Source organism: Alligator mississippiensis, chromosome 2 (assembly GCF_030867095.1).
Source record: "Alligator mississippiensis isolate rAllMis1 chromosome 2, rAllMis1, whole genome shotgun sequence".
Taxonomy (NCBI): Eukaryota; Metazoa; Chordata; order Crocodylia; family Alligatoridae; genus Alligator; species Alligator mississippiensis.
Window position 1 is genome coordinate 178,333,394 of NC_081825.1, and position 25,455 is coordinate 178,358,848.

A 25,455-nucleotide genomic window follows, 5' to 3' on the forward strand; every position below is an offset into this window, starting at 1 on the left:
CAAACTACTGCTAGTGGAGATGAAGATTTCTGCTTGCTGCCAGAGGTCACAAGCTTCCAGCTTCTATCTTCCTGTGAGTTCGTGTCCTCTTCCTTCTCTAGCACTGCCCTTGGCCGTCTTCCTCCAATGTCCTAGGAGTTTCCTCCAGAATTGCATCCTCATGGTGGAGGATGCTTTGGGGTCTTGCCATCCCCTCCTGTAGCTCTCTTGCCTGCTCCTGGAAGGACACCATGAGGAGGCACTGCTCACATCACAGGCACTTCCCCACCTGGCTGTCACTGGAAGGAACCTGTCAGCCTGAGTCTCCACAGTGGAAAACCAAGACCTGGGCCAAAGCTTCGATAGCTAGTGGCCCTGCCTGGACAGATAAAAGCTCATGGGTGCAAGCAGAAGAAAAGCTGGCAGTGGCTCAGGCATTGCAAAGTCCTCCAGCCATTTCTCTGGGTCTTTTCATCTACTGCCTCTCTCATGCTGCCCCTCTTCCAAGTAGACCTTCCCTAGCAAACTCACCTGTAAGCTGACCTATTTACTGCTCCTTGGTCCCAAAATGTTCCCTTTCCCCTGCTTTCTCTCAGCAAGCTTACACTGAAGGAAGGTGAAAGACAGTTTCCAGGCAAACTCCCTAGCCAACTCCCCCTTGCTTGGGACTCTAGTTAAGCAAGAGGCTTAAGTATTGGTCTAACTTCTGAGTTTTAGCTACTTACACTAAATATATGTAGATTAGTTACTTATAACTAAAAGAAAGAGCTTACCTTAAAGGCTCCCCTTCAAAGGGGGGGGGGGGGGGCAGCAAACTGACCTGGAAACTGCTTGAAAACTGCTGTATTTTCTGTCCCTATTTGAGTGTTCCCTGGTCACCTGGGAGTCTTCATTTTTATCCTGCTGGACCTGGACTAGCTCTGTCCTCTTGTTAGGGTTTTTGTCAGACATGGGGAGCAATCACCCAGGAATCACTCAGCTAGCAGCAGTTGCAGCATCTTAGAGCATCTGCCCCAAACACACAACCCACCAAACAAACACTCAGCAAGCCAAACATGCAGGCACCCCTGGCTTACTTACCTTCCCAGAGTAGGATATGGTGCCTGGTACCTGACTCCAATTCCCTTTTCTCTTATTGCTCCTAGTGAACTGCTTGCATATTTCAGGTTACATACTAATTCAAGCATTATGTGTAAAGTTACCATATTTCCTGTTTCAAAAAAAAGACACCTATGGGGTGTGTATGTGGGGAGGTATATGCTTGTGCCCTGCCTCTGCCCCTCACTCCTAAGCCACAGACCCCCCCAGCCCTGCTGGTGCCTGTCACTCCTGATCCACTGTACCCCACCCCCCAGATCATGCTGGTGCCCTTCACTCCCAACCCACAGCCCCCCTGTGCCTGCTGATACCCTTCACTCCTGATCCACAGCCCCTTGGTCCCCACCAGCCCTGATGCTCATGCAGCTCGCTTGCTCGCTCGCTCACTCACTCACTCACTCACTCACTCACTCACTCACTCACTCACTCACTCACTCACTCACTCACTCACTCACTCCCTCTCTGTCTCTCTTACCTGTCTGCAGCTGTGGGACCTATGTGCAGAGCATGTGATCCCACAGCCTCTAATCACCTTCCCTTGATACCCCCAGCCTCAAGCAGCCAAGCCAGAAGTGCCAGGAAAAAGAAGAGGCAGAGCAAAAACCTGGACATTTTCTTGCATTTCAAAAACATGCAGAAATGGAGGACAGAAAAAAAGAGGACATGTCCGGGAAAACCCAGATCTATGGTAACCCTAATCATGGGGAATAAGGAGGGAGAGCTAGAAGTCCTAGGACATTATCCTGTTTTTCCAAATTGCTTCATAGATGCACTATATATCTGTAGCTGCATAAATGGCCTGCACAGCCACTGAGCACCCTGAATCATTGTGACATAATTTCTGGATTATTTCATCCCCTGCATCTCTTGATTCATTACATTCCCTGCAAACCACAGTACCCAGCATAGCACCACTTGGAAATTCCTGTAAATTTTTAATATAACACAGGTATAGATAAGACATACATTAACAACCACAGGTCCCTTCAAGTTCTTCACAGGCCCCTTCAGGTTCTTCATCAAGCCCTGCACCTACACAATAACCATGATGGTGGTCAGCAGCAGCCATCCAGGTTTCCTGGGTCCAGCTGTGATGCCTCCATCTATTCACAGTCCTGCCTCCAAAGGCACTTCCACCACAGAGGGTTCACACATGGCTGACTGCTAGGTGAGTGCTCTCCTTCCACATCCTCCAACATGGGAGTGTAGGCCTCATACCTGGAGGGCCTCATATGTTGATGCATGGGCCAGGCTGGTCAGCAATGCATGCCAGGCCAGGTGGAAAGCTGCCTAGAGAGGCCAGGCCCTGTTCTCATAGACATCTCTCTTTAGTCTTTGTGCAGATGACCAAAGATTTCCTCCCTGGTGATGGTACCTTCACTCCCTGGTACTTTCCAAGGGCATGTAGAAAGGGGCTATATGCATGCTGCAAGTGTACCCTGCTTAGTATTTCCTGAGGCTGGTTCTACACATCTGGTCCCACGTTAGAATATGTACAGCTCAAAAGACTGAATACAACTGTCATGACATGTTGCACCTTATATGATGTAGAAAATAGTGACCATATAGGCAATTTTGGAGTTTAATCAGAATTACAAAGTTAAAATACTATCCCTTCAATGTGACTTGTGCATGATTAATGAGAAGAGTGCTATCAGAGGAAAGGAAGCTGACACTATAAGGCAATTGGGAATAACTACCAGCTTCCCAATAAAAAATTTGAAGCAAGAGAGAGGAGTGAGATTGAGTGTTTCTTTCCCATGGTCTTACTCACACAGACAGTACAAGCAAGAAGGCAAAAACAACCTCCTCTCCTACCACACAGATGGGATTCTTGGTGAAGAGGAATGCAAGATGTTTAGGCTGAGCATTCGTTAGATGCTGGAAAAATACAGGCACCAGTTATCATAGACACCACCCCTACATTTGGACTGATCAGTCACACTTGGATTAGTCAGTCATAGCCAGTACTTCAGGAAGCAAAGGGGTCCTTGAGACAAGTCATAATGGAACTAGAAAAGTAAAGCTTAATTTGATGGTGCTTAGCACCTAATTTAGCACCAGTCTGGCTGGTAAGAAGCCAGTTGGAGCATGGAGGTTAACAATTGACTATAGGAGGATAAATAAGACTTCTAAGAGATGGGCCCCTCTAGTGGCAGCTTTTCTGGGACCGTTGGAAGTAATTTCCCCTTAAATAACATCATTTTCAGTTTTTGATATCAGGAATGGGTTTTCTTATTTATCTTTGAAGCCGGCCTCCCAGTAGCATCACCTTCTGTGTTCCAAGGAGTTCAGTAGTGTTGGACTAAAAAAATAATTCTTCAAAAACTATTTCAAAATTTATAATTTTGGCTTATTATTAAGGCTGAGCATAAAAGTGTGCTAGGGAATGAAGAAGGCACAATTGTGAAGAAGTAAGGAAGGGGCATGAGAGGTAACAAAAATAATTTTATAAATGCATTAGGGGTAAAAGTAAGACCAACAAGGTCCATGCTGAATAGGGAGGGAAAACTGATAATAGGATGAATGAACACCTTGACAGGCTGGATACCTTCAAGTCAGCCGGCCCTGACGGGTTACACCCCAGGGTACTCAAGGAGCTGGCTAGCATCATAGCTCAGCCCCTGGCATGGATCTGTGAGAGCTCCTGGTGCTCTGGTGAAGTGCCCGAAGATTGCAAGAGGGCCAATGTCATGCCTATCTTCAATAAAAGGAGGAAAGTAGATCCAGGAAACTACAGGCCCATCAGCCTGACCTCTATCCTGGGGAAGGTCTTGGAAGAGATTATCAAAGAGGCCATCCTAGCTGAAGGCAATATCCTGAGGGATACCCAGCATGGGTTTGTTGTGAGTAGGTCTTGCTTGACCAATCCAATTTCATTTTATGACCAGGTGACCTATCACCTGGACAAGGGGGAAGAGATTGACGTTGTATATCTAGACTTTAAAAAAGCCTTTGATCTGGTATCCCATGATCACCTCTTGGCTAAACTGGCTAACTGTGGCCTCGACCTCACCATGATCTGCTGGCTGGGGAATTGGCTCCCTGGTAGGACCCAGAGGGTGGTGGTTGATGGAAGCCAATTGTCTTGGTGCGCAGTCACCAGTGGGGTCCCTCAAGGCTTTGTCCTAGGGCCTATACTATTTAACATCTTCATCAATGATGTGGACATTGGTATCAGAAGTGGACTGGCCAAGTTTTCCAATGACACCAAACTCTGGGGTAAAGAGTCCACACCTGAGGACAGGAGGGTAATGCAGGCAGATCTTGACAGGCTCAGGAAATGAGCAGATGAGAACCTGATGGTGTTCAACACTGAAAAATGCAAGGTTCTCCACCTTGAGAGGAAAAACCTGCAGCATGTTTATAGGCTCGGCAGTGCTATGCTGGTTAGCACTACAGATGAAAGGGACTTGGGGGTCATGATTGACCACAAGATGAACAGGATCCTTCAATGTGATGTTGTGGCTAGTAAAGCGAGCAAAATGCTGGCTTGCATCCATAGATGCTTCTCAAGCAAATCCCAGGATGTCATTCTCCCATTGTACTTGGTCTTGGTGAGTCTGCAGCTGGAGTACTGCATCCAGTTTTGGGCTCCACAATTCAAAAAGGATGTGGAGAAGCTTGAGAAGGTGCAGAGGAGAGCCATGTGCATGATCAGAGGTCAGGAAAACAGACCTTATGATAAGAGGCTGAGAGCCATCGGACTCTTCAGCCTGGAAAAGCTCAGGCTCAGGGGTGATCTGGTGGCCGCCTATAAGTTTATCAGGGCTGCTCATCAGGATCTGGGGGAACATCTGTCCATCAGAGTGCCCCAAGGGATGACAAGATCAAATGGTCACAAACTCTGCTGTGACCAATTCAGAAGGGACATAAAAGAACTTCTTTATTGTCCGAGCCCCCAAGGTTTGGAATAGACTGCCGCCGGAGGCGGTTCAAGCACCCACTTTGATCGCCTTCAAGACACATTTGGATGCTTATCTTGCTGGGATCCTATAATCCCTGCTGACTTCCTGCCCCTGGGGCAGGGGGCTGGACTCGATGATCCTCTGGGGTCCCTTCCAGCCCAAATGTCTATGAAATCTATGAATATTTGGTGCTTTTTATTGCACTCTTGAAGAAGGAGCAACTTGAGAATAGTTGGCAACAAGGATTGGGGGAGATAGTCAAGAGTAAGGAAAGATCATTTAAAGACTCTGGATGCTTTCAAAGCACTAGGCCCTAGTGAGATTCAATCTAGAGTACGCAGGGAATTGTCTGAAGCAAAAGCAAATGAGTAGTCATGGGGATTAGGCGAGGCCTGGAACAGTACAAAAGAGAAAATATAATGCCCGTGTTTGAAAAGGGAACAAGGAGCATCCAGGGCTTGACAGGATCACCCAGCCCACTTCTTTGCCCAGAAAGATACTGAGGAACTGGTGGAAAGGATTCCTTGGGAGGCAAGTCTGAGGTGGAAAAGGAGTCAAGGAGAGCTAGCTATACTTTAAGGTGGCCCTCTTAAGGGCACAGGAACAAGCTATCCTGATGCAACAGAAGAAATGGAAGTGCAATAGGAGACTAGCCTGGCTAGACAGCAATCTCTTCAATGAGCTGAAACTCAAAAAAGAAATGATATAAAAAGTAAATCTTTTTTTGTACTCCTAGGGAAGGTTATAAGAGTATCACAGGCATACAGGGATAAAATTAGGAAGAACAAGGTACAATAAGATGTAGCTTGGTAGGGACATAAAAGGCAATATAAAAGAATTCCACAAGCATGACAAAAGTAAGAACAAGACCAGAGAAAGCGTAGGTCCCTTATGGAATGCAGAAAGCAAACTAGTAATGGATGATTCAGAGAAGCTTGAAGTGTTTAATGCCTTTTTACTTCAGTTTTCATAAATAGTGGCAACTACTCGATAAGGAGTTCTGTTGTCAACAAAGACAGGGAAGGAGACAAGCACCAAGAGCAGTGGGACCCAGCCTTATGGTCCCACAGGCTGGAAGGTTTGGGGTGGTGGGGGAGTGCCCAGGCTATCTGTGGGCTGGATCTGGCCAGTGGATATGATCCAGTGTGCAGGACAAGAGTAGTATGGCCCCTATGTGAATATGATGGGGTGGGGGGAGGAGAGGGCAGTGTGGAAGTGTAGGTATGGATAGAGGCAAGGCTCAGGGTGGCATATAGGACAGGAATGTGGCCTAATCCCAACCCAGCAATGTGGCAGGGAGATTGGGGGAAATGACAACAGGAGAAGAGGGGTAGTAGTAGTAATTGCCAATGCTTCCCAGTGACCCCCCCCCCCCCCCCCTTTTCCTAACCAGGTGCAATCAAGCCAAATTTGGCTTTGGGCCAGTGGTTGAGCATCCCTGGTTTACAGTAATGGAAAAACAGGTTAGGGATTATTTAGAGAAACTAGATGCTCCTTAGTCAGCAGGGCCTGATGGGATACACCCTAAATTACTGAAGGAATTGCCTATTCTCTTTGAGAAAGCATGGAGGTCAGGTGATGTCCCACATGATCGGCAAACAGTAAAAATAGTGCCTGTCTTTAAGAAAGGGAAGAAGGAGGATCCAGGGAACTACAGACCAGTCAGTCTAGTCTGCATACCTGGAAATATCATGGAACGGGTCCTCAAAGATTCTACGATGAAGCACCTAGAGCTGAGCAAGGTGACCAGGAAAAACCAGCATAGATTCACCAAGAGCAGGTCATGCCTCACCAACCTGATTTCTTATTACAATAAGGTAACAAGCTCTTTGGATTCAGGGAGAGCAGTGGATGTGATAAAAGCCTCATGTAATGAGGGTTCAGATTGTCATGCAATCAGGCACTTTTAAGGTGCTCTGCAGCCATGCACTCCTGTAAAGGCACAGCTGTAGAGCACTTCAGGGAGCCGATTGTGACAAAACATCACTTGTATCAGTGCCTTCAGTGTCTAGTTTGATGGCTAGAAATTAGATTGTAGGTAAACTAGAACAATGGTCTAGGGGAATGGCAAGGGTTAATTGATTTCTAAAAGCCTGTTTGTCATGCAGTTTTACAGTCTCGAAGGCAAGAGGCCAATGGACATAGACATTCTGGGAAATTAAAAAAATCCAAACTTTATTTTCATAATAGAGAAAGGGCTGGCTCCAGGGACATTTTTACACATGATCCTGACACAGCACCAAAGACTTTTAATTAGCAAGCCATGCTAATTAAAAGTGCCTGCAGCTGCATCAGGTGTATAAGTGGTGCAGTGCACATCAGCAGTGAGGAAATGGCAGTGGTACACTTTGAACTAAAGCACATTGAATATGTGACACACTTACACTTAAAATACACTCGTGACACGGGTGACACTGTGTATGTTAAGGGCTGCAGGGTGAAAGCTGCAGGGATGGTAGCCCCTGCTGTGGCCACAAAGCCTGCCAGCTGTCGAGGAGATCGGTGCAAGTGTTCTGGGTTCTGGGGCCCTGCACCCCTAGCTGCTGACAGACAAAACTTGTGATATGGGTGCTTGTGCAACTGATTGTCTCTGTCTTGGGAGGGTGGGGGGTAGGGGAGAGACACTACTGCAGGCCTGGCTGCTAAACTACTGTGTTACCAGTTACCAATCAATCATGATTCACTCAGGGACTGGCTCAATACACAGGTCCTAACTAATTAGCCAGCTAATTAGCAACAATTAACACCTACAAAACCATAGACTAAGGAGAGGAAATAATCAATACAGACAATCAACTGCCCCAAGACAGACAGTCAGTTGCACAAGCACCCATGTCACAAGTTTTGTCTGTCAGCATCTAGGGGTGCAGGGCCCCAGAACCCCAAACCCCTGCACCTATCTCCTTCACAGCTAGCAGGCTTTGTGGCTGCAGCAGGGGCCACCATCCCTGTGGCCTTCACCCTGCTGTGCCTTAACACAAACAGTGTCACCCATGTCATGAGTTTTGCTTGTCAGCAGCTTGAGGTGCAGTTCTCCCCGAACCCCTCCACCAATCTTCTTGAAACTTGGTAGGCATCATATTTTCAGCAGAGGTTACCACTCCTTCAAGTTTTATCCAAATCAGACAAAAAACAACAAAGTTATAGATATTTCATTGATTCCCTATTATACTCTATGGTTGAATCACCGAATCAGCTCCGAATCTTTTCCAAAGCAATTCAGAAGCTCCGAATTGACTTGGAAAGCCTGAGGCTTCCAGCGATTCAATTTGGATTCATAGATTCGGCCTCCAAATAATCTGAATCATCTCTGAATCCAAATCATGATCCGAAGCTTTGCACAGCCCTAACAACCAGCATAGATTCACCAAAAGCAAGTGATGCCTTACCAACCTGATTTCCTGTCATGATAAGGTAACAGGCTCTTTGGATACAGGAGAGCTGTGGACGTGATAAAAGCCTCATGTAATGAGGGTTCAGATTGTCATGCAATCAGGCACTTTTAAAGGGCTCTACAGGCATGGACTTCTGTAAGGGTACAGCTGTAGAGCACTTCAGGGAGCTGATTGTGTGACAAAACATCACTTGTATCAGTGCCTTCAGTGTCTGGTTGAGAGGAGATATCAAGTGGGGTTCCCCGTGGGTCTTTCCCAGGTTGGGTATTTTTTAACATCTTCATTAATTTTTGATGATGGGATTGAGTGCACACTTAGCAAATTTATGGAAAACACCAAGTTGAGTAGAGCTGTAAATACTGCAGAGAGTAGGGCTGTAATCCAGAATTACTTGAATAGTCTGAGACAATGTTCCTACATCAACCAGATAAGATTCAACAAAGATAAGTGCAAAGTCCCATACTTAAGACAAAATAATTGTATGCATAAAAACACACTGGGGAATGACTAGCTAGTCTGCCATACAGTAGAGAAGGCCTGGGGGGTTACAGTAGATGATAAGATGAATATGTAGTGTGTTCTTGTTGCAAACGGTGTGCTCTTGCTAAGAGCATATTGGGTTGTATTATCAGGAGCATCACTTGCAAATCAGGGCAAGCAATTCTTGAGCTCTGTTCAGTACTTGTGAGGCTTCCCTTGGAGCACTTTGTCCAGTTTTGGACCCTGCACTTCAGGAAGAATATGGTCAGTTTGGGAACAGTCCAGCACAGAGCAATAAAAATTATTAGGGGCCTGAAAAGCAAAACCTATGAGGAAAGCCTGAAAGAACTAGGGTTATTTAGTATGCAGAAGAGAAGACTAAGAAGGAATTTGATAACAGTCTTTCAATACCTGAACAGAGATTACACAGAGGATGGAGTAGGACTTTTTTGTTTGGCAATAGGGGAGAAGACTAGGGAAAATGGCCTCATGTTGCAGCAGGAGAAATTTAGTTTCATGATTACGAGAAAATTTCTGACTATGAGGGTGGTCAAGCATTGGGACTGGCTATCTAGAGAAGTTGTGGAATTTCCATCCTCGGAAATTTTCAAGAGCAGGTTAGACATACACTTGGTTGGGATGTGGGCACCAATGATATCACCAGGGGAGACCCTGAGCATATTGAAAGTGACTATAGGCCTCTGGGTGTAAGGGTGAGGGGATCTGAGGCTCAGGATGTGTTCCCATTGATCCTTTTGGTCAAGGGAAATGGCCCGGGCAGGAGCAGATGCATCCTGCAATCAACACATGCCTGCCCAGGTGGTGTTGCCAGTAGGGCTTTGGCTTCTTCGACCATGGGATGTTCTTCCAAGGAGAAGGATTACTGGGAAGATTTGGGATCCACCTGATGAAGAGAGGGAAGGGCGTCTTCGCAGACATGCTCACTAGCCTAGTGGGGAGGGCTTTAAACTAGGTTTGCTGGGGGATGGAGACCAAAGTCCTGAGGTAAGTGGGAAAGCAGAAGACCTGGAGGAAGAGCAAGCAGGAGGCAGCAACAAGGAAGGTGCTCTCATACTTCCTGAGAAATCAGGGCAATCAACTAGTTACCTCAGCTGCCTGTACACAAATACACAGAGCCTGTGAAAAAAACCAGGAAGAATTGGAAGTCTTTGCACAATCATGGAACTATGACATGGTTGGAATAACAGAGACTTGGTGGGATAGGTCACATGACTGGAGCACTGTCATGGATGGGTAAAAGCTGTTCAGGTAGGGGAGAAAAGGAAAAGGAGTTGCAGTTTATGTAAAAATCATATGATTGCTCAGAGCTCCAGTATGAAGCTGGAGATAGGCCTGTTGAAAGTCTCTGGATTAGGGTTAGAGGGAAAAGTAACAAGGGTGATGTCATGGTGGGGGTCTGCTATAGACCTCCACATCAGGAGGAAGTGTTGGATGAGGCTTTCTTTAAACAGGGAGTGGAAGTTTCTTGATCACAGGCCCTGGTTCTCATGGGGAGACTTCAGTCACCCTGACATCTGCTGGGAGGGAAATACAGCAGTGCACAGGCAATCCAGGAAGTTTTTGGAGAGTACTGGGGACAACTTCCTGGTGCAAGTGCTGGAGTGGCCAACCAGAGACCATGCTCCTCTTGACCTGCTGCTCACAAACAGGGAAGAATTGGTGGGGAATTTAGTAAATGGATGGCAACTTGGGCAGCAGTGACCACAAGAGGACTGAATTCAGGATCCTGAGGAAAGAAAGTATGGAGAGCAGAAGAGTAAGAAGCCTGGACTTCAGAAAAACAGACTTCAACTCACTCAGGGAACTCCTGGGCTGGCTCCCCTGGGAAACCAGACTGGGGGGGAGAGGAGTCCAGGAAAACTGGCTGTATTTCAAATAAGCCTTACTGAGAGTGCAGGAACAAATCATCCCTATGCGCAGAAAGACTAGCAAGTATGTAAGAAGACCAGCTTGGCTTAGTAGGGAACTGTTCAGCAGGCTAAATGACAAAAAAGAAGCTTATAGGAAGTGGAACCTTGGACAAGTAACTAGGGAAGCATATAAGAGCAGTTCTTGGGCATGGAGGGATGAAGTCAGGAAGGCCAAAGCGGAGTTAGAGTTGCAGCTAGTAAGGGATGTAAAGGGTAACAAGAAGAGTTTCTACAAGTATGTCGGTAGCAAGAGGAGTTTCAGGGAAAGTGTGGGTCCCTTACTGAATGAGGGAGGCAACCTTGTGACAGAGGATGCAGAAAAGGGAGTTTATTCAATTGCATTAATTGCATGTGTAGATGCTGCCTGTGAGGAGAAGAGCTTCTGCTAGCTCAGGCCAGCCAGATGCAGAAGCTGCAGGCTTGGTCAGATACTCTCAAGGGCTAGGAGCACCAATAAGTGAGGAAAGGGCTCTGGCATCTTCATGGTGGCCCCAACAAGGGCTTTGAGTCTTTTCATTTGAAGTGGTTGCTTGCATTTATGTTTTAGTTTATACCAGAGGGCCAGGTGGTGACTGTAGGGGTGGTAAGGAGGCCAAACAAAGGTTCCTGAGGGGCATGCCAGCTTTTGAGCCTTGTCAGGGGCAGGGGTGCAAGACACAGGCAGGCTGAGGCCGAGACTGGGAGGATGGAATTAAGTGTCCATTTGTTAAATTTGCAGTTGACACCAACCTGGGTACGTCAGCAAACACTTTACAGGATAACATTAGGATTTGAAATACCTCTATTAGTTGAGATAATGGTTTGAATTAACCACAGGAAGGAATCCTTCTATTCTACAGAGCATTGGTAGAGGCCCTACTTGAAGTGCTGGCCCAGTTTTAGGTACCAGGGGTAGGAAAGTTTGAGACAGATAGGACAGGAAGGAAGCAACAAAACTGTTTAGCGGTATAAAAAACATGACACATAAGGAAACAGGGGAAGAGCTGTGAATATTCAGTCTAGGAAAGAATAAGACAGGATTTCGTATCAAAATTCTAACAGAGAAAGGGTGTTGTAAATGAGATAGCGACCAGCAGGGATAGAAGTTGAAATGGGCTTATTGTTCCATATGAAGAATTTCTAAATTTCTAACTGTAGCAGTGGTTGATCCTTGGAACAGATTCCCTATTGTGGTTGTGGACTCTTCATCATTAGAAGCTTTTAAGTGTAGGTTAGGCAAAATATGTCTGGGATGTTTCAAACAAGAATGTTCCTACCATGAGCAGGAGGCTGGATTAAGTAATCTTTTGAAGTCCCTATTTACTTCTGATAGTCTGATTCCATATACTAAGCTGTGGGGGTGCAGCAGAGTAGCCTCAGGAGGCAGGGGAATTTCTCTGCTTGCTATTGCACAAGCCAATAGATTCTGCTCCCCTTAGAGACTGTGGATAGAGACTGAGTGAAAGTATATATCTGATCTATTCTGTTTTCCCAGGGTATCACTGTGACACTGGCCAGTAGGGCTGTGTGAAGCTTTGGTCCCTGATTTGATTCGACGGAGATTTGGCCTGGTTTGGTGACTGAATCTCCAAATCCAAATCAAATCAGAGGACCCTTTAATCTCTCCTAATCAAATTGGAACCCTCTAAATTGATTCAGAGAGATTCGGAAAGATTCGGAGATTTGGACATAGAGACAGCTTTAAATTTTGTTTCTACATATCTCTAGGTAGCAGGCAGCTTGTGAATGCTGTGATGCTAGGGCAGATGGAGTGTCCCACAGAAGTGCAGGGGGTTCCCCATTGCACTCGGCAGCAGACCCGGAAGTGGACCAGAAGCATTTCTGGTTCGCTTCCAGGTCCACCGGAGAGTGTGCGGGTCCCCTCCCCCACGCCCCCCAGCTCAGTGACTAGTGTCTCCTGGGTCTGGGAGGGCATTCAGGGTCCCCCTGTGGCCGATCACTGAGCCAGGGGGTGCAGGGGGGGGGGGCGGGAGAGGGCCCGCACACTCCCCAGCAGACCTGGATGTGGACTGGCAGTACTGGACTGGCGGTCCACTTCCAGGTTTGCTACTGAGCACCTGGGGGCCCCCGCACCGTGCTCCTGTGGGACACACCATCTGCCCCACCATTGCAGCATTCATGAGCTGTGCCTAGCACTTTGAGGTATGTAGAAAAAACATTTAAAGCTGTGTCTATGTCCGAATCACTGATTCTCTGAATCAGCATCGAATCTTCAGATTCGGATTCGGCCAAATTGAATTGGGGCAGTGATCCAAATCAACGAATCGAATCACTGTCCCTGATTTGGTCTGAATCCAAATCAAATAGGGCACGTTTCACACACCAGTATCACACACCAGCAGACCTTTGTACCAGCTGTACAAAGGTTCAGTAGCCAATTCGGTGGCCGAATCTCTGAATCTGAATTGAATCGGGAATCCCATTAAAAGGTTCAAATCGAATTGGAAGCTTCTGAATCAATTCAGAGAGATTTGGAGATTCAGAAGGCTTGCAGCAAATAGAAACTGACAAGAGGGAGGGGAGTGGGGTGATTTTCCATATATGGAAAATGCTGGGGCGGGGGAGGGAAGACTGCTCTGATAGTGACATCTGTAGCTGGCCAGTGACTGCGATCTTTCCTCCCACACACAAGTGATACAAGTTTTGCTTTCAACAGTTTGAGGTGCACTTTTACAGAAATCCCTGCACCTATCTCCTTGAAACCTGGCAGTCTTTATTCCCTTAGAAGGGGCTACCATCCCTTCTGTTTTCATCCAAATCTACAAAAAAAATTGACAAAGTTATAAGTATTTTAGTGATTCCACATTATCGTCTATGGCCAGATCTTTGAATCAGCACCTAATCTCCAAATCCAAACTGGCTGAATTGAATCGGGACAGTGATTTGAGTCACTGAATCGAATCACTGTCCCTCCGAATTGGCTGAATCCAAAGCAAATACTTGCTGCTTCACACAGGCCTACTGGCCAGTTGATATGGCTGATGCTTTCAGCTACCCAGGGGGGTAACAGTCACACTGTCAAGTTTGTTGTAAGGCAGTGAAAAGTACTAATCCAAAGGGCTCCTCTCCCACAGCAGACACCCTAGAACCACCAAGCAAAGTTCTTTGTGCTCCAGTTGAGAATCCTGGAAGCCAGGAAGTGAACTAAAACCCAGAAAAATTGCCCCTGCTCCTCCCCTCTTGGAATCCCAACCTTCTTCCATTCCACAGGACACTCACGTTTTTGTGGGGCTCAAAGCTAGGTTGATCTGGCGCCAGCTTCCCGATCAGTAGTGACCTCATGTACTTTCTCACCAGTGCCTTGTCAGGGTGGAAAGCCACAAATGCATCCTGCAGAGGTATGAGGGATACAGGTGAGAAAATGGGCCACAGATAAGTACAAGGCACCTACTGCTTTCACGACTTACTTTGGGAGGAAATCACGGTTGCTTTGTGTTGGCACATTTTTTTTCTAATTGAAAGATAACGAATGTTATTTCTAATACACAGTTGATAAGTTCTGTCTTTATCGGGATTCCTCCTCCTGACTTTAGGAAGTATGTGAATAAACTACAAGTCACAATCTCAGGCATGTCCATTTCCACTTTTGTGCACTTCTCAGATTATGTAGATAGCATTAGAATAATATCACATTTGTTCTTTCTGAAGGGCATTCCACTGAAAAAAAGGCGAGAAAAGGAAAAGAGGGAGGAAGAACATAAAGAAATGCCATGGTAGAAGCTGCAACACAGCATGCAATCTATGCAGTAGTCATGCAACAAGGGCTGGGTGACCAGAGAATAAGCCCTGGGTACTGACTATGGGAGGATGCCAGAATGGAGGCAGTGGGGTGCTAGAGGAGTGGCAGGTGCTAGTGTGTTTGGTCCAGGCTCACCCAGGCACTGTTAGTTGTGGCCATACAAACCAGAGGTAGGAGTTCTCTCTTCTATTCACTGGCCACATCTACACAAGATGCTGACTGCACAGTGGTCACTATGCAGTCATTTAGTACTTGTATAAGTTATTGTGTAGTTACTGTGTAGCAGCATTACTGAACAGCTTTTAGGTGATGCTGGCTGTGCAGTAACTCATTACTACTGTGCAGTAGCATCGCATCATGCTTCGTGCCACGTGATACTACTGTGCAATAGTAATTAGCTACTGTGCAGTCAGTGTCTCATATAGACATGGCCCCAATCTCCCTGCTGTGTGTCCAGCAGCTATGGCATTAACCTTCTTACAGCTGCCATGGAATTAAGGGTTTTACACTCACATTTCACAAACAAGTCAGCAGCAGCTGTGAGAGATTTAACTGATAGCTTTGCAGCAACAGCATCTCCCACAGTGAAGGGGGAGTGAGGTTGACAAGGGGACTCTGTCTCTGCTCCCCAAGGGGGAAGCTTCCAGCCCCTGTGGCAGGTAAGACTCTTCTCAACCCCAATCCCTGTTCTCCTGAGCTTGGCACAACCCTCTTCCCTATGTCCCTGCTCTTCTCAGAGCACAAAAATAGCTAGATATGCCTTTGCTGTGCTCTCTCAAATCATTAAGCAAAGAGAAGAGAAAGTGGGAGAAGGAGGCAGAGAGGAAAACACCTTTAATTCATTGGTATCTGGATGTATCTCCACCCACCCAGATTAAAACAGAAATCAAGACTAATCCAAGAAATATTCTCAGAGAACTGCTGTTTAGTGGTTTAAATTTGCATACGCTGACAGACAGTAGAAAGAGTCCAGGCACCCAACAAACTGCAATATGAGGGAAGGGGAGACCTACCTGCCAAAGAGGTGGAACCTGATTTGCTTTCCTGAAGGAGAAAGACAAGCTTGAGACCAGAATGAACAGCTTAATGTTCTTTAGTGATAAAATAGCATTTCAGCCCCAGTATGTGAATATAAAATAAAATAATGGTCTTGTTACACTTTGCACATTGAACTGCTCAAATGTTGATCAATGTGGGTGTATCTACATGTGCAATTAATATGATACAAGAAGCTCTGGAGCAGTTTGAGCCCGAGTAAACTACTTCCAGGTGTGGTGTCTACACATGCATCTGGGACAGCAGCAATCTGAGCTGGGGTAGAACAGTTTACACCAGGGTTACTCCTGCCCTATTCTGCCCTGTGCTCCAGGTGGTAAAATTGGGCAGTGGAGGGACTGGCTAGGACATGAGGGTGCTGAAAGTACAGAGCCATGTGGCTAGGTGGTAGGCAGGCATTTTGCCCCCTGCTGGCTGGGCTGACTAGGTGCAATTTATGTCCGCAGTCTTCATTTATGTGCGCATTTAATCACAGTTAGTTACACTGCCATAAGATAGTGGTGTTCCTGAAAGTACTATTTTATTGTGCTGTTAATTAGTTTACTGTATTCCTAATACTGTCGCATGTGGAGATGGTGATGCTTTACTCTGCAGCTAATTAGTCTACTTAGTAGTAAAGCACACATGTCGATGTGGCTCATTAGTGCTACCTCAAGCTTGGAGCAGCCACATCTTAAGGCTAAAGACCTTTTCTGACTGTTCCCCACCTGCACCACTTGGACTTGCCGTTAGAGGACTGGAGAGTAGGGGACTGAATAGGAGTTACAGCTGTGAGTTGCCACTACAGGCTTGGTGAGCCAGGACAGGCTTCTATCCTTGTTCTAGGTGTGGGGTGTGAGAGATGGGTTGGAGGGAGACAGACAGAAGCATTAAGTTGGGAGGTGAGAATTAATGGAATGGGGGCAGGTAATGAAATGGGAAGTGGAAATGAAAGAGTGGTGAAATGAAGGAGGTCAGCCACTGAAGGATAAAATAAAAAGTAGTAAAAAAAGATGAAAAAGAATTTAGAAAGAAATAAAGAGGAAGTAAATTAAAGAAGGTGTCAAGTTTTAATATATTAGAATTTGGGATTGGGGTGTGAGAAGTGCTGGTTGTGCTTCCTGGGGAGGCTGGAGGGTAGAAGCCTAAATGATAGTGCAGTAACAGGCCATACTGTGCAGTCCCTGCTGTACATGTTTCTTTTTCACCACTATATCACTGTAGTGATGCGCTATAACAGGGGAGCATGTCACTACAGTGACATAGCTGCAGATTCACAGTTTGTGCTGCTAATGGCGCGTCTATACATGCATTTGATCCAGGCTGAGTTTATTTGGGTGTAAACTTCTGTGGATTAAGCACTCCTGAGCAGGCATTTAAATCAGGGCTGTGCGAAATGGCACTGTTCCATTTCGACCAGCATTTTGACAGAACAGTGTTTCATTTTTAATTTTGTTTTGAGTCAAAACAGGTGGTCCATTCCGCTCCATTGAAACATTTTACCCTTCCGACCCTGTTCCAACGTTTCGCCCATAGGATATAATGGAGAAGGTAATGAAACAGCCTATAACTGTCATTTCTGCCTGATTTTAATGAAACATGCAGGCATGGTAGTCCCTTTTGACGGCATGAAGCCTACCATGTTTGAAGGAGATAGGTGCAGGGGGTTCAGAGAAACTGCACCCCAAAATCTTGAAAGTAAAACTCACGTCACGTGTATGTGTTAAGCCACAGCTAGGGCAAAACTGCAGGCATGCTAGCCAGTTCTGAGGCCACAAAGCCTCAGGTCATTGACCTCGTGGGATGTCCCCCTTGATGGCTGCTGGATGGCAGCTATCAGCCCCAGGGGTCACGTCCGTGAGTATGTGCAGTCTCAGGAGTCCATTGATGAATTTTGATGAATTCACTGCCATGTTGAATAGGGCTCTGAGAGAGGTTGATCGGGGGTGGCGGGGTATTCAGTCTCCAGTGCTCATTAGTTCAAACCAGGGCTTCTGTACCCTTAACAGTGAAGTTGGAAGGCTGTGTTGATTCTTTCCTCTCGTTAGTCTATAAACCATAGGTGTTAATCCTTGCTCATTAACTTATTATAGCTAGCTACTGTGTTACGCAATCAATCATGATTCACTCAGGGACTAAGGTTTATTATCTGACTTTTGCATCCATCTAATAAATTAGAATTTTATGATGATCCTGCGAGTTGGTCCTTTGTAGCCAACATAGTGGCCACAGCAGGGGCTAGCAGGCCTGCAGTTTTCACTCCCCTCTGCCCCAAGATGGACATAGTCAGCTGCACAAGCACCCATGTCACGAGTTTTGCCTGTCAGCAGCTAGGGGTGCAGGGCAGCAGAACCCCCTTGCACCTATCCTCTTGACAGCTGGCAGGCTTTATGGCTGCAGCAGGGGCGAGCAGGCCTGCAGTTTTCACCTTGCTGTGCCTTAATACAACCATGTCATGAGTTTTGCTTGTCCACAGCTTGAGGTACAGTTTCCCCCAAACCCTTGCACCTATCTCCTTGAAACGTGGCAGGCTTTGTGGCCTCAGCAGGGGCTAGCATGTCTGAAATTTTGACCCAGCTGTGGTTTAATGCATACACATGACATGAGTTTTGCTTTCAAGACTTTGGGGTGCAGTTTCCCCGAACCCCCTGTACCTATCTCCTTGAAACTTGGCAGGCTTCATGCCCCTCAGAAGGGGCTACCATTCCTGCAAGTTTCATCCAAATTAGGCCAGAAATGACAAAGTTATAGGCTGTTTCAACCTTCACCATTATAGCCTATGGGCAAAATGTCGAAAAAGGGTCAAAACAGCAAAATGTTTCGACTTGCCTCATTTTGTTTCGAGGCTGTTTTGACCATATCTGTTTTGTTTTGATTTTTCTGTTTTGACCTCATAATGATTCGAAACAGCGTCGAAACAAAACTGGCAGCGAAATTTTGCACAACCCTAATTTAAATATGCAGGGTACTAGGGAGCAGATTTGCTGCTTTTAGCGCCAAACTTCCTGCAGCCCTGCAATGGGCCCCTACTGCCACCGGGGGGAGCTCTGGGCTCCAGCCGCAGCAGCCAGCAGCCAGCAGCCCTGCCACCTCTGGGCCCACTGGGCCAGCCAGGAAAGCTGGCAGCACATCGTTCAGCACACCTGGGATGATGAGCAGTGGCTGGAGGCCTTCTGCATGATCCAGGCCACCTTCTGAGACCCCATGGAGCAGCTCCAGCCCTAGGCTGCCTGCTCCCCTGCCTCCAAGTGCTGCTTCCTGGATGGCTGGGGCACAAGGTGCCTCGGTATGGGGGCTGCCTGATGGCTAGCCCCTTCTGAGGCACCCTGTGCCCCAAGCAGCCCCCCTGCAGTACATGGAGCAGTAGGACAAAGTGTCATGCTGCCAAGCGCATAAACAGGGGTGTGCACTACACCACAAAGTAGTGACACAAATTCATGCCACTACTATTTGTGAGGCTGCAAAGTCACGGCTCTACTCGTGGACCTGGCCCCACTGTCTTGACCTTGGTACTTGCAGTATTTTTGTTTATGTCATAAAGATGCAGAGTCAGAATTAAGCATGGTTTTTAAATTTGTTGTTTTGAGTGAATTTGAACCTTCGGGTTTTGTCCCTGGGTCCTTGTTTCTTTTCTTATATTTTGTTAGGAGAATAGGAATTCCAAATTATTGCTTTATATTAGGGGCTGTGGGGAGGGAAACAAAACTTGTTTCCCCTAAAATCAAACCTGAAAATATGAGTTGACTTAAATGTCAGGTCAACTTATAATCAGAACAATACAGTATTTTTCTTAACTTTTTATATATGGTGAATTAAATTATCTTTTCCCTCAGTCTCTATTAATATAGCCAGAAATGATTTTTTCTACATTTCACTGTCTTGAAGAGAAAAGCCTTCTCTTTTTGCTTCTGCCCTCACAGTGACTGGTAACCTGATGCCATTCTTATGCCTCACAGTGATATCCTGCCTTGTGCTTGATAAAAACCCCTTCCAGACTTCCTTGACCCACTGCTTAACCATGACTTGTGCCCCAACTCCGAAGCATTCCAGGCTCAGGAATACCTTTCCTTGTCCATCTCTATTGGCTCATAGCTGGTGTCCTCCGCCATGACCCTCTAGCTCTCACCATGGCACCCTGCCCTTGCATAGTGGCTGGGGACACAGGTGCCCCCTGGTTGCTGGCAGTAAAACTGACTGATATCATAGACCTTCCTGCCGATTGCTAGTTTTTGTTCTTGATGTGGGTGCCCATTGCCCATGCAGAGACTAATTTCTTCCCAGGTGATTAGTTGTGGGGAGGTCACATCAGCCTGCATCTCTTCCATCTTCACTCATAGGGTCTCAGCCTTTGGTATTGCACATCTCAACTTTCTCCTTGTTGCCTTTGTATACCTGATCTTATATCAAGATAGTGTTAACACTCTGCACCATCCATATGAGATCCTACCTGGGTGTGTCTACATGAGATGCTGACTGCGCAGTAGCCTGATACTACTGTGCACTTGTGTCGCATGGCAAAAACTGTGACATGATACTACAGTGCAGTAGCATCACAGCAAAGGTATTCTCCAGCAGTACTCCACAGTAACTTGGGTTACCATGCATTTATTTAGTACTTGTTTATACAAGTACTAAATGAATGTGCAGTAACCATTGTGCAGTAGCATCTCATGTAGATGCAGCCTCTGTGTGATAAGCCTTTTGGCTAATGTATTTCTCTTGCCTTTATCCGTTGTAGCACTCTGGTAGTCTGCTGTCTGCCATGGCTTTCCATGGCATAGTAGCAGAGGAATAAAGACAGAAGGTAAAATATGCATTACACTCCTTCCAACTATATATTTGCCTTTCATTTTCTGAGTCTGTAGTTACTTCAGAGCAGTGCACCATTCTTAATTCCCTAACAGTGTGAGGTTCCACAGGGATAACAGAATTGCACTGAGTCAAGTACTAGGGATCAAAATCTATATTTACTAGAGTTTGAACATGGAGTGACATATGACTTCCTCCATTCACATACTCTGGCTTGAAACATTAGTATATTCAGTCATATCACTGTCATGTGATTCATAAGGCTGCAAACCTGCTCTTAAGTCTAGAGCAGTGATGCTCAGCCTTCTGGCCTGAGGGGAAGATGAGTGGCGCATGGCCCACCTGCAGGCTGGATCAGGTCTCCAGGGGCTGGCGCTGCCCCCTCCTGATACACTCCCACTAAGATTGGGTCCCTGGGGCCCAGCACAACCCTCTCCCACCCTTCACATACTGGGATTGGGTTATGGGGGCCTGGCACCATTTCCTCCCAACCCTGCACACTGGTACTGGGCTTTGAGGGCCCAGCACTTCCCCTGCCCAGTCCCTCCTGCTGGGATTGAGCATTGGATTCAGCGGTTAGTGCTAGAGGTTTCCCATCAGTACAGGGTTTTAGCAGTAGGGGGAGTGGTGGCATGGCTCCCCCTGTGCCAAGTTTCTGGACCCACGAGGAGCCCTGCAAGTCAGATGATAATCCCACAGGCTGGATCTGGTCCATGGACTTGTGATTGAGCACCCCTGATCTAGAACTTACCCTGATGCAGTCTTTCTTGGTTTCAACTGACTTAATGTGATTACCATGAAAGTCAATGTCCAAACTCAGGAACAACAGTCAATAAATAAAGGTCATCAACTCATACCTCACAAACACCCAGGCATCTAGTCCTCTGACCTGTCTTTACCATTAATCTGTCCTCTGTTCTGTGACTTAATATTGCCTGTCTTCATTTCACTCTAGTCATTGACCATGGTGCCCATGATTTTAGTCTCTTATCTCATCTTCAGTGGGAGTGCATTTGTTGCCATAGTTCATGCTCCTCAAACCCATGTATTACTCCCCATAAATCTGTTTCCATTTTTCTCTTGTCTCCATCACCCTATCTCTATGGCATCTTGTCTGCCAGTTCTCCCTAGCACTAGCAGAGATCCAGGGGAACATAGGAAGGTCACAGGGAACACTTTGCACTCCAACTATATTTACCGCCCATTTTCTGAGTCTATAAATATCTTAGAGCAGTGTACCCATCTTAATTCCCTACCATTGTGATATTCTAGAACAGTGATTCTCAACCAAGAGATTTTACACAGGAGTCCCAAGTATTAAAAAAAATTCTGACACTGAGATCTTTGCAACAGAAAAAAAATTCTCTATTGTTTTTCAATAATCAAAAAAATGAGTGATCAATTAACATGTGGCACTTTCCATCTGGTACCCTCAGCCTAATGAGGGGTGTCTTGCATCTAAAATGGTTGAGACCAACTGTTATAGAGCAATGGCTCCCAAACACCTGGTTCCACAAACTAGAAAAGTGGTATAAGGTCTGCCCACAGTCTGGATCCCACAAAGGGTCATTCTGTAGGTTCAAACCTGTTCCACCCTCATCTGGCCAGCCTCCACGCTGATCCAGGTACAAGGAACCCACAACCAGATGAGACTTGTTTTTTATTTAGTGTGTAACAGGATAACATGTAGGGAGAGACATCTTCTCCTTCAACTGAGAGGCTCAATTGAGAGGCTTAGGGAGTGGTGCGAAACACACGGGTGAAAGCCTGTCATGCCTCCGCACCCTGAAGCCCCCCAGTGACCCCCAACTGCTGCGGAGCCCCCGCTGAACCCCAGCAGCAGCCGGAGGTAAGTGGGGCCATGGTAGGAGGGGACTAGCTCAGCTCAGCTGCAGGGAGGCGGCTGATTAGGAACTGGGGAGGGTCTTGCCCAGACCCAGCCCCTACTTCATCCAGCCCCACAGGGAGCCACGCGACTGAAGCCTCGTGAACAGGCCGTGCAAATAGGTGCGCTTGCCTGCCCGGTGCGTGAGTTAGCATGGAGTTTGCACATGGAGGAGGGCAAGTGGGAGGGCCCAAGGCCCTGCCTGTGCACCACCACCCTAGGGTAGGCAGTCCCAGCCGTGGCTGGCCTCCCAGCAGCATGCCATGGATGGGCATGCGCCGGAGCCCAAGGGTCCCCTTGGGGTCTGCAGCCTCCCTGCCAGCGCCTCAGAGGCCTCTACCCATGGTTCCAGGCTCCACACACACAGAGCCCCTGGCTCTCGGCTGCAGGGTCTGCCTGTCACTTTTTCAGGCTCTGGGGTCCAGGAGCATGGTCACCTCCGCTTGTGAGGTCTGCTCCCTGTTGGGGTCTCTAGCGCGCCAGCTGGAGGAGCTCCAGGCCTCAGTCCAGAGACTGCGTGCCATCAGCGACTATGAGTGGGAGATCAACTCCTACTGCCAGCCCCTTCTCCACCGGGAGGCAGAGGGTCGACCACGGTCACCTTCCAGGACAAGAGAGGACATTCCCATCCTGTCCAGCCAAGGGGATGGACCAAGGTGGTCAAGGGCCCCAAGGCCTGCTGCACCAAGGTCCCCCCCTGTCCCAGCTGCCAGCAGAGGGTTTGGGATTGAGAGTGTGGTCGGGGGTAGAAAGGTAAGAAAGGTTTATTGACTTAACAAAAACACAACTACACATAGTATACTAAAACAGATAATTACAGATGATAATAATTCACATTGGCAACTTATTGGCAGTCCCCTCTAATGCCTGAAGTATGACAAGTTTCTCTTTCCACAAAGCTCAGTGAAGTCAGGCATCCCTGATCAGCGCTGTCTGAGAGGTACCGGGAAAGGACCGTGGTATTCAGTCCTTGGGCTACTTGAGATCCACAGGCCCACTGATCCAAGTCAAAAGCTAATCTGTAGTTCCTTTCACAGAGCTGTATCTTCCTTCTAAATGATTTCTGGATGTGCCAGCCAATTTATAACTTCTGAGCTATGCGGATTACTTACAGCCATTCAGATTCTTTTTACTTCAACTGTCCTTAGACTGACGAATAGCAGTACAAGCCTTGCATTCTTCTGATAAGGTTAGTTTTAACTATGCCACAGGGCCTACCGTCACTACTTCTATAAGGCTTTGCTAAATTTACTAGGCCTCATACTACATACAAGGCCTCACTACATCTTAGTCTTTAATTAGGCTTTTAGCAACAACATATAGCTTAATATCTAAACAAATGACAGAAAAACACTTGGTCTAATCTTCATAGAGCCTTCAGCAAGCACCTTTATCACACAGACATAATTTTCAGTTGTCACACCCACCCCACTGGAGCTTTGCAACAGGTATGAACCTCTTGCAGCCACAGCAGAGCCTGCTAAGTTGCCAGCTCCTGCAGGCAACACAGGCTCAACTGCAGCTACCACCCTCACTCTCTCTAAGACAAAACGCGAAGTGTTTGTCGTGGGAGACTCCATCCTGAGAGGGACTGAGGGGACAATCTGCCGCCCCAACCCCTTGGCCTGGGAAATCTGCTGCTTCCTAGGAGCCCATATCCAAGACATTGCGGAGAAGATACCTAAATTCCTCCAGCTCACTGACCACCACCCTATGCTTCTTATCCATGTGGGCAGCAATGACATGACTCGGAACCCCTCCCAGCCAGGTCATGAAGTGCTACAGGGATTTAGGAGTGGGGCTTAAGCGGTTGGGGGTACAGGTGGTGTTTTCCTTGATTCTTCCAGTTTCGGGCTACGGACTGAGGAGGGAGAGGAGGATCCAGGCAGTGAACCAAAGACGCAGCACTGGTGTCATTGGGAAGGCTTTGGCTTCCATGACCACAGCCTGCTCTTTGGTGAGAGAGGCAGCGAGCTGCTGGGAAGGGACGGCCTGCACCTCTCTCCTCTGGGAAGGAATGTCTTCTCAGACCTGCTCCACCAGGCTTCAGACTAAGCCCGCTGGGGGATGGGGGGACTACCGCCACTGCTGGCCTGCTGAGCACCCCTTCCAAAGCCAGCAGGCCAAGGCACTTAAGGGAGCCAACCCCTTCCCCAGCCCTGGAACAACTGGTAGGCAAGGCATGGGCCCCACAGGGACACTTGCATGCCTGTACACGAATGCCAGGAGCTTGGGGAATTAACAGGAGAAAACTGTCCTCCTGCTCAACACAAACAATTACAATGTCATAGGGATAATGGAGACCTGGTGGGACTCCACCCATGACAGGACCATGGGCATAGATGGCTATACCCTGTACAGGAGGGATCAAGTGGACAAAAGGGGCAGGGGTGTAGCTCTCTCTGTCAAGGAAAGCTCCACATCCTTACAAGCCAACATCAGTGCGCTCAGGGTGGACAACTGGAGACCCTCTGGGTTAAAATCTGTGGGGAACACAGCACAGGGGATACAATGGTGGGAGTCTACTACAGACCTCCCTCCCAGAATCAAGAGATTGACCAGGAGTTCACCAGGGAATTGGCTGAAGTTGCATGCTCTTGCTCCATGGTTGTCATGGGAGACTTCAACTACCTGGACATCTCATGGGAAGAGCACTCAGCCAAATCCTAGTGGTTGCAAAGCTTCCTCACATGCGTGGATGAGCTCTATCTGACTCAAGAAGTCTATGGGCCAGTGAGAGGTAAAGTGCTGCTTGATCTGGTACTGGGAACCAGGGATGACCTAATCAGTGACCTAACGATCAAAGGGAAGCTGGGTCAAAGTGACCACAAGCTGATCACCTTCACCATCCGCTGAAAAGCTGGCAAGTCAGCAGTACAGAGGTCCTGGACTACAGGAGGGTTGACTTTGACAAGCTCAGGAGACTTGACGGTGAGGCCCTAAGGGACCATGACCCCAAGGGGAGGGGAGTCCAGGAAGAGTGGTTGCTCCTCAAGGGAGTGATCCTAGATGCACAAGCTAATTCTATTCCATCTCGGAGGAAAGGCAGCAAGAGGGCACAGCAGCCCCCCTGGCTCTCCAGGGACCTAGCAGACCTCCTGAGGCTAAAAAGAAAGGCCTACAAAGGATGGAGGATGGGATTCACCTCCAAGGAAGAATATTCTGCACTGGTCCGGTCCTGCAGGGAGCGAACCAG

General features: G+C 47.4%; 1 protein-coding gene across 2 annotated transcripts in view; it reads right to left on the reverse strand.

Moving 5' to 3' along the window:
- LOC102564994 (acyl-CoA (8-3)-desaturase) overlaps window positions 1-25,455 on the reverse strand; it is a 51,002-nt gene that overhangs the window by 17,753 nt on the left and 7,794 nt on the right. For both annotated transcript variants that reach the window (XM_019485241.1, XM_014593451.2), the window contains exon 2: window positions 14,011-14,121. In XM_019485241.1, the coding sequence (XP_019340786.1) occupies window positions 14,011-14,121 (111 nt within the window). The remainder of the gene's footprint in view (window positions 1-14,010; window positions 14,122-25,455) is intronic.